Source organism: Vigna angularis, chromosome 9 (assembly GCF_016808095.1).
Source record: "Vigna angularis cultivar LongXiaoDou No.4 chromosome 9, ASM1680809v1, whole genome shotgun sequence".
Taxonomy (NCBI): Eukaryota; Viridiplantae; Streptophyta; class Magnoliopsida; order Fabales; family Fabaceae; genus Vigna; species Vigna angularis.
Genome location: NC_068978.1, coordinates 30,995,623 through 31,012,556, shown reverse-complemented (window position 1 = coordinate 31,012,556; position 16,934 = coordinate 30,995,623). Strand labels below are relative to the sequence as shown.

General features: G+C 26.9%; 2 protein-coding genes across 2 annotated transcripts; one reads left to right on the top strand and one right to left on the bottom strand.

The window, feature by feature from the left end:
- Positions 1-1,308: 1,308 nt before the first annotated feature.
- LOC108346802 (ethylene-responsive transcription factor 2) lies at positions 1,309-2,099 on the bottom strand. Its single transcript, XM_017585848.2, has one exon. The coding sequence runs from the start codon at positions 1,996-1,998 to the stop codon at positions 1,402-1,404; it is 597 nt and encodes a 198-aa protein (XP_017441337.1). The 5' UTR covers positions 1,999-2,099; the 3' UTR covers positions 1,309-1,401.
- Positions 2,100-10,429: 8,330 nt separating this feature from the next.
- LOC108346801 (ethylene-responsive transcription factor 13) lies at positions 10,430-11,151 on the top strand. Its single transcript, XM_017585847.2, has one exon. The coding sequence runs from the start codon at positions 10,452-10,454 to the stop codon at positions 11,106-11,108; it is 657 nt and encodes a 218-aa protein (XP_017441336.1). The 5' UTR covers positions 10,430-10,451; the 3' UTR covers positions 11,109-11,151.
- Positions 11,152-16,934: the final 5,783 nt, after the last annotated feature.

The window sequence follows — 16,934 nt, the reverse complement described above, 5'->3', positions numbered from 1 at the left end:
TTATAATTAATAAATGAATAATGATACTTTGACAACATTTTTTTGACAACATTTTAACATCATCGTCACTGTGTGATTGATCCAAAATTACTTCAGAATCAATAATAATAATCATAAACACAAACATGGACCAATCACAAAATGACACCACTGTTAAAATGTTGTTAAAAAAATATTGTCAAAGTATCATTATCCTTAATAAATAGCGTCAAGACGATACTAAGACAGAGAATCACGTCCATAAACACAGTAAATACAAATGAATGACGCTTAACTGATTCAATAAATCTCATTCAAAGAAATTCACTTTTCTACTTCATCACTACATATAAATTTTAAATAACATTTCTTAACTTATAATAAATTTTGTTAACATTTTATATTGTAGACCAATACAAAATACATTTATCAAAATTTTATAAAATGTATAAAATAATAATTAAATATATACACTAATAAACTATTAAAAACTTATTAACGTTTCAACTTAACAATATTCAATATATTATTAATTATAGTATTGTCTCCTCTTATGTTATGAGATAAAAAAGTTAATCAAGTGTTAAATTTATTTTGATTTCACTTACGAGTATATTTAAAGTTAATAATATATATAAAATCTTCAACATAGTTGAAAGTAGCTTGAAGTCTAAACTTCCAACTTACAGCTCAATTCCTATACTTAGCTATATTTTAAAAATGGGAAAATTTAGCTAAATTAATTTTCTACAATTATTCTAATTCCTTGCCCAAGTAAATCTAATGACAAATACATACTAACCAAAGTTTGAGTTCACAATAGTGTGTGTGATTCAGCTCTTTCACTTTTTCCTCAAACCATAATTTTGTTCCCAACGATCAAATAAACTATTTTTGCTTCTAAGTCACACAAATCTTAAAAAAAATAAAAATAAAGGGTTACTATAGTTTAGAGTTGTAAAATTTTTAAAATTTAGTTTTTCCTTTCAAAATTTGATGTTTTTTTTACCTAATTTTGAATGTATCTTTTTTGGTTAATTGAAATGCTAAAAGTGGTCATTGGATAGAAGAAAAAAAAGGAGACAAAAGAATTAGGAAGAAATAAAGCTAAAAGTTTTGAACATTTTAAAAGAATAAAATATTTAATATACATATTATACTAAGAGGTAATTGAATTTATCTATCAATCTATAATCTAATGATAAAAACTAAAATGAACTATTATAGTAACAAATGCTAACTATTTTCTTTAACGAGATTGTAAAGTTTATCAAAGTAAATGAATACGTTAAATCTTTTTAAAAAATATAAAAATTGAGTAAAAGAAAATAAATAAAAAAACATTTAATCATTAGAAATATAAGGACAAAAAAATGGTATTAAACCTTAATCAATCAAACATATGGATGATTTTTCCTTATTTCATACATACATACATACTTGACTTCTATTCTTGGCTAACCTATTAAGCAAATCAGCTAGGTTTCTCCTCTTCTTTGACCCTTGTGGCTGTGAACCATCCTCCGCCGCAGACAAAGGTGGAAAACAAGCCTCCGGCAGGTTTGGCTTCCGAGAAACTCCCGCCACTCCCACTCTCTCCGGCGGCGCGTGGGATCCAATCAGGTGTGGAAAATTCAACTTTGCTTTGCTACCTCTCATCTTGAAAGCAGCCCTATCATAAGCCAAACCTGCTTCCTCTTCAGTCTCATACGTTCCCAGCCAAACCCTTCCATGTTTTCTCTTCGGATCCCATATCTCTGCCGCGAACTTCCCCCATGGCCGCCTCCTCACTCCTCGGAAGTGCTTCCACTTCGGCGGCGCGTGCTCCTCACGCGGTGCCACAGGTGCTTCCCTTTTGCATGCAAATAATTGAGTCGCGTCATTGACATGGCAAGGGTTCGCTATAGGATTCTCGTACGAGGAAGAGTAAAAGGTTTCTTGGTCGGAAACATTTACAAGAATCTGGGGATCGTGTTCAAGCTCGAATGATTGAACACCTGAAGACAAATCATTGGCCATGCTTTTGAAGATAATGCTAATGAAACTGTTTAGTTTTTTCTTTCCCCTTTTCGTGTTTTTTTCTTCTTTTTCCGAATCTGCTTTTGCAGTTTTGGGAAGAACAATGCTTGTATTTATACCATTATGGTTTTTGGTGGTTTTGTAGTTTTCTTTTAGAAGGATGAATAACGATATTAACATGTGTTTTTCATACATATTTATCTTTTACAGTCACATATAAAATGACATCAATATAAATTATAATAATTATTACACTGTTCAAGATTTTTTAATTATTATATTTTCAAAATCTAGTTTTACATTAAGAAGCTTCTTTCACCGAAATCATGTAGTACTTCAAAATTATTTAATGCTCTTTTGTATAAAGCAAGTAAAATTGATTTCATATATATTTTGAGAAAAGCTATTGATTAGGGTAAATATACTATAAAAATCCATTAAATATAAACTAATTTAGAGACAATTAATCATTGATTTAATCTGTTTGAGAAATTGTAGATTATTACTTTCAAACTATGATATATTGTTATCGAATTTGAACTAGTCATAAATTCGTTTCCAAAATTAAGATTTTAGATACTTTAAATTATTCTTTAATTATTATAATTAGTAACTCATTTTTTTTTAATTATTATATGGGTGTCATTTGAACACTTTAGTAATCATATATAACAAATTTAAAATTGAGTATCTCATGAAAAATGTGGTGTAAAAAGTTAAACTTAAAGTAAATTTTTCGTTACCAAATTTCACTGTTTATCTACAGAACATGTTATCTTAAATATCAAACTAAGTGCTGCCCCCCTGGCATGTGGTTTTGAATTTACCATTTTCATTTGATTATTATTGGAGAATGATTACTTTCTTTGATGCTTCGGATAATAGCATTCAAACTTGAGCTGGCAATAGCTTGTTTTTATAAATTTACTTCACTTTCATTGACTCAGAAAAAATTCCAGAAAAAAATTCCAAAACAGTGAAAATATAATAATAAAATGTTCATCTCTGTATAACAGCTTTGCCTCATTAATAAAATACAAAAAAATATGAGATATTGAATTTTAATAAACGTTTTAACTATAGAAATTAAGTTGAGAAAAATTATATTTTAAAAAATTATTCTTTTGAATATAATTTTTTGGAATTATATGTTTGTTATTTCAACTATTTTTCATTATCATTCACAAGAATCCCCCAACCATTTGTTATACTTAAATTATTTCATTTGTTTTCTTAGACAGATAAAAAACACCTCATGTTCACACCATAAGTTCTAATAGAAATCCACACATCATTTTTCACACGACCAATTTTAGGGAATTTCCAATATGATGTTAAATTGAACGATATACCTATATTTTAAATTTTTATTAATATTAAAAAAATAATATTACACTTCCCTAACATTTTTAACAAAATAAAAATACCGTTTTTAAAGTAAACATTCACTTTATAATAAATAACTGTTAGTTTCCATATATATATATGGGATCCAAAATAATATATTTAATATTTATAATCATTGTTATTATTGAAACAAAAATAAACAATTGCATAATTAGCATCATGTTTCACAATAGATGAAGAAATTAAATTTGTGTTATTTTCATATTCAAATATAACTTCAATTTTCTCACTTTTAAAAAATGAATCCATTATTTTATTCTTATATCTATTTTAAAAAAAATCTAATTAGATATTGATGGACGTAATTATTAGAAAGAAAATCTATCAGAATTAAAGCCACAATTAAAATGAGTTTATGAAAAAACAGTAATAGTTAACTTTTTCATCTATGTGCACAAAAACTTTCTATACGAAAGACTTATTAGATAAAAAAAAATATGAAACTAATATTTTAATATCAAGTGAGTCAATAGAAGGTAATTTTTTTTTCACAATGAAACAAAACATGTGATAAATGAGAGCATAATGAGTATGTGTTTAACTTATTTTTTTCTTAAAAAAAACATGTAAAAGAATGGAAGATGAACAAAATGGTAAGTAAATAAAAAGACAAAAGAAGATAAAAAAAAAAGGTATCTTAACAAGCTTTTTATTTTTATTATATTTAATTTTATGTTTTTGTATTTATTAACATTAAATGACAGGTTTATAAATGAGTTAAAAATCTACCAAATTTAATTTTCATAAATTATCATTATACATATATAGAATTTTAAAAGTTGTAAGAAGATGATATCTCCTGGCCTCCGAGAAGTCAAATGGAATAATATAGTTGTATCATAGAAGTTATCTTATTTTAAATGGAATTTTTTATATTTCTAAATATAGAAACTTCCTTAATGTCAAACAAAGTGGTTTCTTTTTTTAGTATATAATGGATTTATTTATGATGACTTGTTTAATTAAGTCTTATGCCTTTATTTAAATATATATATATATATATATATATGTATATATAATATTTCTTCTTTGATTATTACAAATGTTGAAAGATGGGAATATGACATGCGGTAACTTAAATTTACTATGTCTCTTAATCTTTTTCCTAAATCTTGTATTGATTTAAGGCAGAATTTTATGCTTAATTAAAGCAGTCAAGAAAACTTTTCTATATACACATGAAAAAAAAAATTATTTGAATTGATTCATGATGATGTGTGTAATAGTAATAATGTTTTAACATGCGGTGGCAAAAAATATTTTATTATTTTTGTTGGTGATTTCTTGATGGAAACATGATCATGATCAAGGACAAAGATATATTTAATAAATCAAAAATATAATTTTTTTTAACAAATTCAAATTATATAAATATGAGATAGAAAATAAATTAGAAAGGAAAAATTAGAAGTTTATTTCATATGGAGGATGTTATGTTTAAAGGTTTTGGATTGCCTAAAAATACGTTGGGTAAAGCTTAATATTCTCTTTGTCATAATCTTTTATAAAGATTATTATTATTATTTATTATTATTATTATTATTTATTATTTATTGTTTTATAAAACTATAAGGAGAATGATTGTTTTAATGAAACATAAAAGAATTAAGTATTTGTTTTACGACTAAAAGATGCACAATATAACCTTGGAAAACATAAGTTGAATTTCTCCTAAATTTGATTAGAATATTACTTTTTGTTGTGGTGATCTTGGAGAATTTTATATATATTTGAGGTAGTTGTTTGTTTTTTATAATTGGTAGTACTAAATATTTCAAAATAAATCTAGTTACCTTGAAGGCTGACCCTTAACTAAATTCTTCAAAAATACTTTAGATTTATGAGTTCTTTTATTATTTTAAAAAGAGTATTAAATAAACGAAGGAGAAAGGTTATTAAATTGTTCTTGATTTTGATTTTTAGTAGATCTAAGACTATTGCGTTTATCGAAATACATATTAAATTATTAAATATAAAAAAATCCATTTATGTAACTAAATTTACAAAATATCTATTTTTAACATTTTTAAATTTTAAATTATTTTAAACATTTATTTTTAAAATGAAGTTAAAATAATCTGTTAACTCGACATAAAGTCATGTCCAGACTAAATGATCCAACTCTCCAACTCTACCAATAGTGATAAATACTAAACTCAATATTGAATCTATTCAGTTCGATATTGTTGGCTTTATTTTTAAGAAAAATATTATACAAACATAGTTTTAAAAATTAGAAACAGGTTACTTGAATCATTTAATGAAGTGAAAGATTTGGATATATGCGAACAAGAATTTCAGTTTTTTATTTTACGTTTTTAAATTGTTCTTATTAGAGTTGCAAGTCTTATTTTGTAGAAACAATTTACACGTTTGAAGCAATGAGTACGCAGCATGAGAACACAAATAAATAATTCATCAAACCCTCTGTTTTTTTCCACGCTAATCACTCGTAATTTCCATGATATAGCAATTTCAAGTTTTCTCACTGCATAAAAGTTAAAAGAATATTATGTAGAAAACAACGTCACTATGATATGGGAAAACATGTAGAAAACAATTTCATACCTATCATTTTGGTTTGAGCTTTTAAATGAGAATATAAAATGCCAGATTCATTGTAAGACAGCGTAATCTTAGAACACAAATATAAATTAGGGTTTTTTTCAAACTCTCCTCGTAAACCGTTAGTTTTACTCTATTTTAAAAAATCATAATTCTCTTATTAATTTCATCATAAGACTTTTGTAGGTAAATTTCTCTTTCCCCCTTTTAATAAGACTTTTTTTAGAAAAAATGAGTAATAGGACATATTTGGATGGACTCACATATGATGAGATCATCTGATGCCGCCTGTATCAGTCATATCAAGCTAGTCGTCCACTTTTAACCATCAATATGTTTTATGGTTGGATCATAGTTTGTTAGATGATGCATTTGGTATGAGTAGTCGATTCTATGGTTGCCAAACACTGTTCTAGAAGCCACAGAGCAACCATTGTTGATTGTTAGTTGTGCTTTGAAGATCATATGATGATAAATGTGACACCTACCTCATCTCTATCTTCTTGTGTTCAGGGATACCTATAATGGTTTAGAAGTGTATCTCATTCTTATGTAATTCTTGCTACCTACGACAATCAACTAAGTCTTGAACCTTGACTTCGACAATATGTCCCCAGATGACATTCTAGTTCGTCGTAAGAATCTAGTTTGTTGATATGTAACCATACATTGTTTATGTCTTAAAGGCTATTTAAGAATGTTAATTAATTTTTTACTAATGTGAATGTAGGTATCTATGTAGCACGACATCAAAGTCTTACATACAATGATTGTTTATCGTGATATGAACGAGGGTACTATAGCCTGGGATTGTATTAATGAGGCCTTACATATAGCTAGTGTTGTGACTAAAGGACATTCATCCAGCAGTAGAGGAGGTTGACATGTATGTGGAAGACGTTCATCATCATCTGGATAACAACATCTTATATTATGTATTTCATTGATTTGTACTTTTTATGTAATATTTGGAAAGTAAGAACCTTTTTTATTTATATAATTAAACAACTTTGTTCATTTTTACATAGTTACTATATTAATTGAGAGGATGTGAGTTTTTTATATGCATGAGAGTGGAACACTTTGGAATAAATTAGCAACAACCGTAAATGTTCATTTATACATTTGTTCACATTACACAAATATCAGGGCTCAAGCAAGTCTATTTATATAACTGGTATTAACACCTATCAACTCTACAAATGTTTGCATCCTACTTATATAAGAAAGATGACCATGCCCAAGCCTCGGCGTTGATATCTGTAAAGTTAAAATTAGTAAATAAAACTTATTTTATAATAGAGCAAAAGAATAATGACTTTACTTGCATGAAATGACATCCCTAAACGTATCCTGAACATATTGATCAATATTATTTTATATTAGAAGGAGGTGTACTATGTAGTGAAAATATTGTATAATTCTGACCATATGACAGAAAGACTAAGATGACATTATATTGATTAGCAATAGCATAGTTAATGTTTGGTATAGTCATTCATTTTTCCCTATTAGCCTGTAAGTAATAAAACAAATTGTTATGAAAGAAAAATGTAAGACATAATAAGTAAAGTGTCAACTATAGCAACGTGTATCGTTGATTATGACTCGACTAGCAAAAATTTCCTTAGTTCTTCTAGTCGTTCATAGTGTTCCACTAGCCATGGGTATTCATCATGCCATTAACTAAGTTCTTTAAATAGGTCATGTCGAATAAGGGGTCATGACTCTTCACCCAACCCCAACATAGCAACAATGCATCTATAACTACAACATCAACAACAACAAGAATGTAAGTGTGACAAATGGGATGCAATTGATTTAACATGGGCACTCTCTTTCACATGCACAGATTTAGCCTTAGATTGCATTTGTTTAATTTGTGATGAAGATTCGTTCATGGAATGCAAGGCTTCTACATGCTTAAAATATGAGGGTTCATGGTTTATAAACATTTGTGTTTGATGAACTTTATTTTTTTGTGCACCCTTCGTTTTAACTTTAGGCAAGGGAGGTACCATAGTAGTCATAACAGGATAAGAAATTTCAAGTAACTTTTGCTTTATGTTTACTTTTCCTCCAATGTCAACCTCTTTGAAACGTTCTTGCACTATATCAAGTTCATGTTGAATGCATAATTCTGTCGATTCATTTGATAAAATGTTTGAAGAGCTTTATCTAGTCCACATGATATGAATTTTTGCCAACGAAACTATCTTAGGGACATATCGTGCAATTTCACAAGCACGGGATGGACTATACGTTTGATCAATTATAAAATTATTTGTGTTATCTCTCTCGTACACTTCATCGACGAAAGAAGATAAATCTGACATGAAGCTCGAATTTACTTATGAATCCATGAAACTAAAAGAATAATCTTTCATCTTACAATATAACTACCTATAATATAACATCCCCACCACTCAATACATTACTTCACTAATAATAATATGTCAACAAATTATTAAAAAAATTCTAACAAATTTTAAATAAAAGTAAAAGCAAAAAACTAAAAAAAAAAATTAAAGAAGTAATAAAATTTTAAAATGTAGTAAAAATAGTAATCAGATTTGGAAATCAAGCTTAAGTAAGTAATTAGATTTCGAAATCCATTTAAGGAAGCTATCAAAATTCATGGTTAAGGCTTCACTAAATTCTGAAATCCAACATATATCTTAATCGAATTTTAAAATCTAATTATTTCCTTAATCAAATTTCGAAATATAATAGTTCTCTTAATAAGATTAAAATCTAGTGGTTTCCTAAACCGGACTCTAAAATTCGATTAGTTTTAAAATTTACTATTTTTTCTAATCGAAATTTAATAAATTTCTGAATTTCCACAAACAAAAGCAAAGAACCACCACAATGAAGAAGCAGAAGAACACAGTAAACTTAAGAATGCAAGATGCCGTGAATATATAACTCAAGATAAGATAGTAACACTATTTAAGTGCTTAAATTTAAGTGTTTAAAGTGATATTAACACCTTTACAATATATTAGTATTCACAACAAGAAAATCAGAAATAAATTATAAAAACAAAAAAAAAAATAACTAGTCACTATAATAATTAATTTAAACATTAATTTATAACCTAAAAATAATTATAATTTAAAATAATTTTTATTATGAATAAAAATTTATAATTAATTTGTAAATTAAAATATACAATAATAAAATGATAATTTGTTTGTGAATTAGAATCTAAACTGATATTTAATATTAACCACCAGTATTTTAACTATAAAAAGAATTACACTAATTTAAACACTTAAACATATCCAGAATAACAATAAAAATATTTAAGCAAAATGCCTACACACTCATTCAAAGTATACTTATGGTTTTTTCATTTGTTAAATTAAGTATGTGACCATCATGCTTTTTCCAGAACTTGCAACCTATTGAAAATTGGATCTTCGTATTAGTTTGTTTGAAAATATTAAGTAGATTCTATATTTTATTATATTTTATTAGTCTCAAATAGATTCTCAATTTGAAAATATATACAATTTGATATTTTCATTAGTATTGTATCAACTATGGTAATTCATGTGTCATACATAATTCTTTACTTTTTAAAAAATAAACTTTTTAAAATTTAAATAAAAAATTATCATATGTCAAGTGTCACATGTTACTATTATACCAAGAGTTAAGTGAAAAATCTGAATTTAATCACTATATTTATTAATTTAATTTGATTCAGTTTCAATTTTAGTTTTAAAACTGGACGTCACTCTTCAAATTAAGAACAAATTTAACTTTTTATATAAATATTATACTAATATTTTTATTAAACAGATTAAATTTATTTAAAATTACATTTTATATTAAACTTTATTTAAATTTGTTTTAAAATTTTAAATATATTTGTATTTATATTTTACTACATCACACTTTAATATTGTTTTTGTTTGAATTTATATTTTAAATAAGTGTATATAAATTTATAAATCTATATGATCTTAAAGTTGATTTTTCATCTATCGCTATTAATAAAAGAGCACTTGTACTCTTTATTTTATTTCTGTTTATATTTATACTTATATTAAACCTAATTTAAAACAGGATTTTATATATAAGAATTTCAGAAAAATAGAAGGCAAAATTGGAATCACGAGTATGACAAAAAGAAGTTAAATAGCAGACACGTTGAGCTTGGGAGACATTGATTCTTTACTTTAAAAACTAGCCAAATGATTTGACATTCCTCACTTCCAACTCTCAAATCTGACCAATCTTCTAAGACAAATGTGAAAACAACAAAAATTAAAGTGAAGATTTTCCCACGTGGGACAAACCCTAATTCACATGCTAAATTAAGAACCTTCACGGAACCACCACATAGTCCACAGTTCAATTGAATATTATTACTGGTTCGCACAACCTTGTCATATATAACACGACACAACACTCACAAGTCGCAAACCATACAACCTACGAAACTATCGAAACATCACACTTGTACAACGATGAACCCTCATGCTTCAAACACCCACTTGAATGCCCCTCATCTCTCCGAGCTCCCTGCAACGATGCCGTTTCAGGATGCGTCGGCGGTGCTCGACCGTACCTCCAGCTTCCGGAGCATTTTCTCCGCCGAGAACTGGGCGGAGCTGCCGCTGAAGGAGGACGACGCTGACGACATGGTTATCTACGGCGCTCTGCTTGAGGCCGCCGCCACCACCGGATGGTTCCCGGCAAATGGCAGTGGGGTGAGCAAAGTACCAGTTAAAAAGGAAAATGGGGGTGAAAGCAGTGGCACCAAAGGCGAGAGTGGAACTCACGCGCCTCCGGTGAAGGGGTTGAGCTACCGAGGCGTGCGGAGGAGGCCGTGGGGAAAGTTTGCGGCGGAGATAAGAGATGCTAAGAGGAATGGTGTGAGAGTGTGGCTTGGAACCTATGAAACTGCTGAGGACGCAGCTTTGGCTTATGATCGAGCTGCGTTTCGAATGCATGGCTCCAAAGCAAAGCTCAATTTTCCACATTTGATTGGTTCGGATGAAGCCGAACCGATTAGGGTTACATCAAAGAAACGTTCGTTGAATGTTTTACCGTTGGTGACTGCAAAACGGAGTAAAGATAATTCTTTGGTTGATTCGGAGATGAATAAGTTGAATATGTGGTAGTTTTCCATAAACACTTGGTGAAAATGACATCAGGGTTTGAGTAATTGTGATGATAACTTGTGATAGTTTGAGATGTTTCAATTTTTTATTTAAATATGGAACTCATGGCGTATATTTTATTTTTCTATCAGCATTTTTGTTCAAACAGATTCAGTGCATTTTCTTTCCGTATGGTTGAATTAAACTTAAAATTTACTTCTTAAGATATTATTAGAATTATATAAAGTCTATCTCAACGGTATAAAATAGCATAATAATATTCTCTAAAATTATGCAAATTCGTTGGACGAAAATATACTCATAGGGCGAGCTTAAGGTAAGAGAATTATTAATTTGGTGATCGATGAGTGAGACTAATCTTGTTGTGATGTTCATATGAGAATGATTTGAAGCGACCAAAGAAGGATTGGTTGTAATTTTGTTAGTGTATGTGATATGAGGTTAGAAAATAGGTATCTTAAACTCTAATAACTATTCAAATTCAAATAGTGTAAAATAAGTTATATGATGAAAGTAGCAGGAGATCAGTGGTAGGATAATAATTTCTTTGTTTATGACTTTACAGAGCATAGATATTATTACAAGTGCACGCCTACGTTAAAGACATTTATCTGGATAATTGAGTTCAGTGTTGACTATTGAGGTGAATAAGTGATTTCTTATACATTATGCATGTTTTAGTTGATAAATTGTTGTATGGTGAAAGATTAAATCAAACCTCTTATAAATTAGTTTACCATTTACTCAATTGTGTTTCATTATATTTTGCTATGATCACTTTATGAGAGGAGAGTTGAGTTAGATGAATATATGTCTATGATGGATGGAGAAGAAGTGGCGAAGTAACTTATAATTTCTTAGGTTTTGTATACAGGAGCTTTCCATTTTGATAAGATCTTGTAATTTACTGTTGATGTATATATATTATATTAATATAGTTACGTTGGTGGATAATTAATATTCTATCTGTTATTTAACTATATGTTTGGTGGTTACCAATTACATAATGTTTTATTTAGTAATTTTTATAGTATTAAATGGAATGTTACGTAAAATTAAAATTGAATTATTTCTTTTTTTTCTTTTATTTGATAAAAAAACTAATTCTTAGTTTTATTTAATTAAACTTGTTAATTATTATGTGTTATGAAGATATCACTCGAAAATATTTCTTCAAACACAATGTGTAAGTTACAATCATTGTCTTCCTTTGCATACTAACATAAAAAGTTATTGATGGCGAAAATTAATATTGACTCACAATTGATAAGCGCGTATTTTTATTCTGTCATTCATAGTAATGCACAATTTGTCGACAGTCATTTGAAGAAAGCCAGAATTAAGAAAAGACTAAAGTAATTAATAAGATTAGGTGATTCATAATCATAAATTACATATTTAATTGTGGATGTGCTGATAACTAGTCTTGTTGGTCTAAAGAGGGTTGCTTACTCTATATAAAATTAATTAAAATCACGTGTTGGAAGAGAGTTATTATCTCAGTTACTTTTATTTTTCAATATGAAGTATTCTACTATTTTTCAAAATCATCTGCATTACAACTACCTTTTTAATAAAATATTATATTATAATAAAATAATAATTTATATAATTATAAAATGAATGTAAAAAAAATAAATATCAATTAATTATGATCATTTTCTATAATCAGAACCCTTATTGCAACCAAAAGCTCCTTGCGTAAATCTTAAATATACACGGTTAAAATACATCACTAAAATTATCATATCCAACATTCAACCAAAAATTTAGTTTATTAATTTTTTAGTTATGTATTTGTTCAATTGATTTATTCATATAAATCTAGAATTTATTACTACAACTTTTGATATTCTCTAGAATATTTTCTAAACATTTATAAAAAAAATATTTGTGGGATTTTGGTTCTCTTATTTATGTTTTTCTTGATTTTTGCTTTTCGAGTTATCTTGATTAAACCTCCATGTACTTAAAGAATTAATTTCTCACTTTTGAGGGAGCACCATCTTAGTTTTGTTTCAAAGTTGTATTTGTAAAACCTAGATTTTCCACATTGTTAACCGTTACACTAACAAAAAAATTCAGTTTCTAAAATATATTGATTCACTTTGATTACTAGGATTATTAATTGGATGTATGTGTTTAAAGAGGTTAGTTTTGCATTTTTTTAGAGAGCTAAATACCACCTTATTTATGTTTATAAGTTCTCTTTATAAAACATAGATTTTCACTTCGTTAACTATTAGATTAACTTGCAATATATGGTTTCTAAGATATATTGATCCACTTTGACAGCTATTTATTAGATGTTTGTGCTTAAAAGAATTAGTTTTGTATTTTTGAGGGAGCTCAACACCACCTTAGTTCTATTTATGAGTCATCTTTGTAAAATTAAGATTTCAACTTCATTAGATCAAGCTGAAATTTTTACAGTGATTTATAGATAAAAAGGTATTTACTTTGATGGGTTAGATCTTTAATTAGAGGCTCGCAGTTAAAACAATTTGTCACTTCATATTCTAGTAGTTTAGGTTATTGATAACTTTGACATTTTTGTTTGACACATAACGTTTTTCACAATTGTTCAATTAAGTTAATTCTTTTTTTTTCATTGTTACTCATTCAATTTAAATATAAGAACATATATTTTTGAGTTTTATGAAAGCTAAAATTTGTATTTCTGAAAACCTTAGTTCATACATATGTTATTAAGTTGTTTTGCAATATACTTAAGAAAGTGATATGAAAATCCATGATGAAATATAAAAATTTATGTAACAAAAGAAAAAAAATTATAAAACTAAAGGCTAAAAGAAAAAAAAAAAAATATATATATATATATATATATATATATATATATATATATATAAAAGTAATGTCTTGGCTTAATTTAAAATTTGTGTCATTTTCTTTAAATATTTAATATTTAATTATGAAACCGCGATAAAATGAGAATAACATTAATACATGTGTTTTTCTAAAAATTAATTTATTTAAAAAAAATACAGTATAATATGACTAAAAACTATGATGCAGTTTTCAAAGATACAAGGTGACCGACCATAATAATAGAAAATACGTCTTTGTCTTTCCATTGATGGGATTCTATAAGTGTGTTCTGAATAGTCTCCTTTTCAATTATTATTTATAATAATGAAAACAAGTGATTATTGAGTCTAAGTTTTAGTGGTTTAGATTATCGATCCTCAAAAGCTATTTTTTTTTTTTTTGGAAAATCAAACTATCTTTTTCCCTTAAAATCAACTTAGATATGTCATACTTACGTAGCAATATAGTATTTTTCGCTCATTTATAACAATTAACAATTAAAAATAATTTTTTAAATGTTGATATATATATATATATATGTACTGTGTGTATACACTTTTTTTATTCTTATATTTACTGATAACTTTTTTCAATTTTTATAATCCATAATAAACTATTAGTAATAAACTATCCTAATCTAAAATTGAAAGTTTTTTATTATATAACTAAATTAATTAACAAAAATTAACTTACTTTTATAGTTTTAATGATCAAGTTTATTCAAGATATTTGAAGAAAAAAAAACACTAAGTAAGACTATTTAGTTATCTCTTTTGCTATATTTTCAATGACGTTTTAGAAGTCAATTAATCTGAATAATTAATTAATCACATATGATAAACGTGTACTTTGTTTGTACTTTCCATTTGATGACGTTATCAAGAAAGCTCGAAAGAAAATAATAGGCTAATAAGATTACGTATCTCATACTCTCTCATGGAAGGTGGATCCAAGAAATTAATTATTTAGTTTAATTTCTAATTATGGTCTTTTTTAAATTTTTATTGGAAATTTTGATTTCATATTCTTTTATGCCTGTTTCTTGTTTGAATTTTATAAAATTAGAATTTTTTAAATATTGAATTTTAGATATAGTTTACTTTGTTTATTTTGATCCAATTGAACAAAGATTGGATATATTCATTAGAAGTACAACAAAAAAATAGTTAATTGATTAAATATAACGGATTATACAAAATCAAACTCATATGATCATTGTGAAATTTCAAAACAAATAGACTCAAAATCGTGAAAAATAAATGATAAGAGACTATTTGAAAAGGAAATAAAATTCCAATCTAATTTATTCAGAAGTTTTATCACTAATTTGAGTACATTTTTCATTGCATAGAAATAAAATTGTAAAAAAGTTCTAAATTTTAAAATAAATAGTACAATAATGAATTCTAACGGATATTATCTTAATACATTTAAAATCAAAATAAGGATGTTTTATATATTAGTTTTGTTGTCTTTCCAAGAAAAAAAAATATATTTCTCAAAGAGCGACATATAAGGTAATATTGAAATTTCTAATGTGGAATTTTATTATTTAGACAAGTCTTATTTTTCTTAAATAAAAGTGTGCATTTCTAAGTTCCAGAAAATGATGACTAAAGTGCAAAGGCAAATGCGAATTCAAATTCTGATGTATTATATTTTTTAAATATTAATTTCTAGATGTAGTTTTCTATATTTGTTTTTCTCTATAGATTCTTGTAATACTTTTCTATAAGAATAGTAATTTTGTTATTTTTATTTTCATATGAAAAAAAAAAGTAAACATTCACACGCCCACATGTATTTCCATTAATAATGCATTGAGTTAATTTAAAAGATTTCAGCCGTTAATTTTGGGCTTCTAAACTCGCTTTTGAATTTTAGTTAGTTTTTGGGAGACAACATTAGAACATAAAAAATATGTAAAAAATTAGATATCATATTCGTAGAAAGCCGTGAAATTTGACAATAATTACAGGTAGAAGATAAATTCTCCAAATATATTTTCTTTGGATTTTTCAATAAACCAAAAACCATCCACTTTTGAATTTCAAATAGTTAACGTCAGAATGTACTGTGAAGCAACGTGATTTTCGTTTTGTTAATAGTAACTTTGACTATAGTTCAACTTTAGCATTAGAATATTAAGGAGAGAAAAATTCAACTGATCTATTAGGTATGTATAATTTACTGTTCATGGATAACATGTTGAATGTATTGTCTTATGCGAATGTGTTTTTTTTTATATAGAAATAGATGAACTTTAATATTAAATTTAAGATTAAAATAATCAATTTATATCTAGCTAAGTAAAAATGTTGAAATTAACCTAATTTAGAGATATAGGTTGGTTTTATGTAAAATTGTATTTTATACTTTTTCTATCTCGTTAAGAAGAAGTCTTGGTCTGGTTCTTTTTGTTATCACCGAATTCGACAAATAGTTTTTCTATCATCTACTAGAAGTTTGAAGCACAATTTGTTATCAATTGATCATATCATCTAACTTCAATTGTCTTAGTAAATGTTAGGTAAGAAAAGGTAGAATCTTTTTGAATGTTTATGGAACGATTCGGCAAGGTTGCGAGATAAATACATAATCTCAATCTTGATGATTATTTATCATATGATTACAACCTCGTGGCATGATGTTCATCGAATAGCTTGTGCATGCAACCTATAGAGAACATGGACAAGCTAAGACAAAGAGCGGCCAAGTTTATGCAGATCGAAAAAATGTAAGACTTTAGGAAACATATGTGAGCAAAGGCCTCTACAAGTGACAAAAAATAGTGAGAAGAAACTACACGAAAAATGACATGATTCAATATCCATGAGATGTCTAAGCAATATGTAGATTAGAACATTCTTATTAAATGGTTATAAGACAAACCATGAAATGTCAAATGTAAAAGATTAAACAACATTTGACAAAAGCGTGACTAGAGAAAGAAGTGATAAATGTTATATATATTATCAATTGTCTCTACTTGAAAAA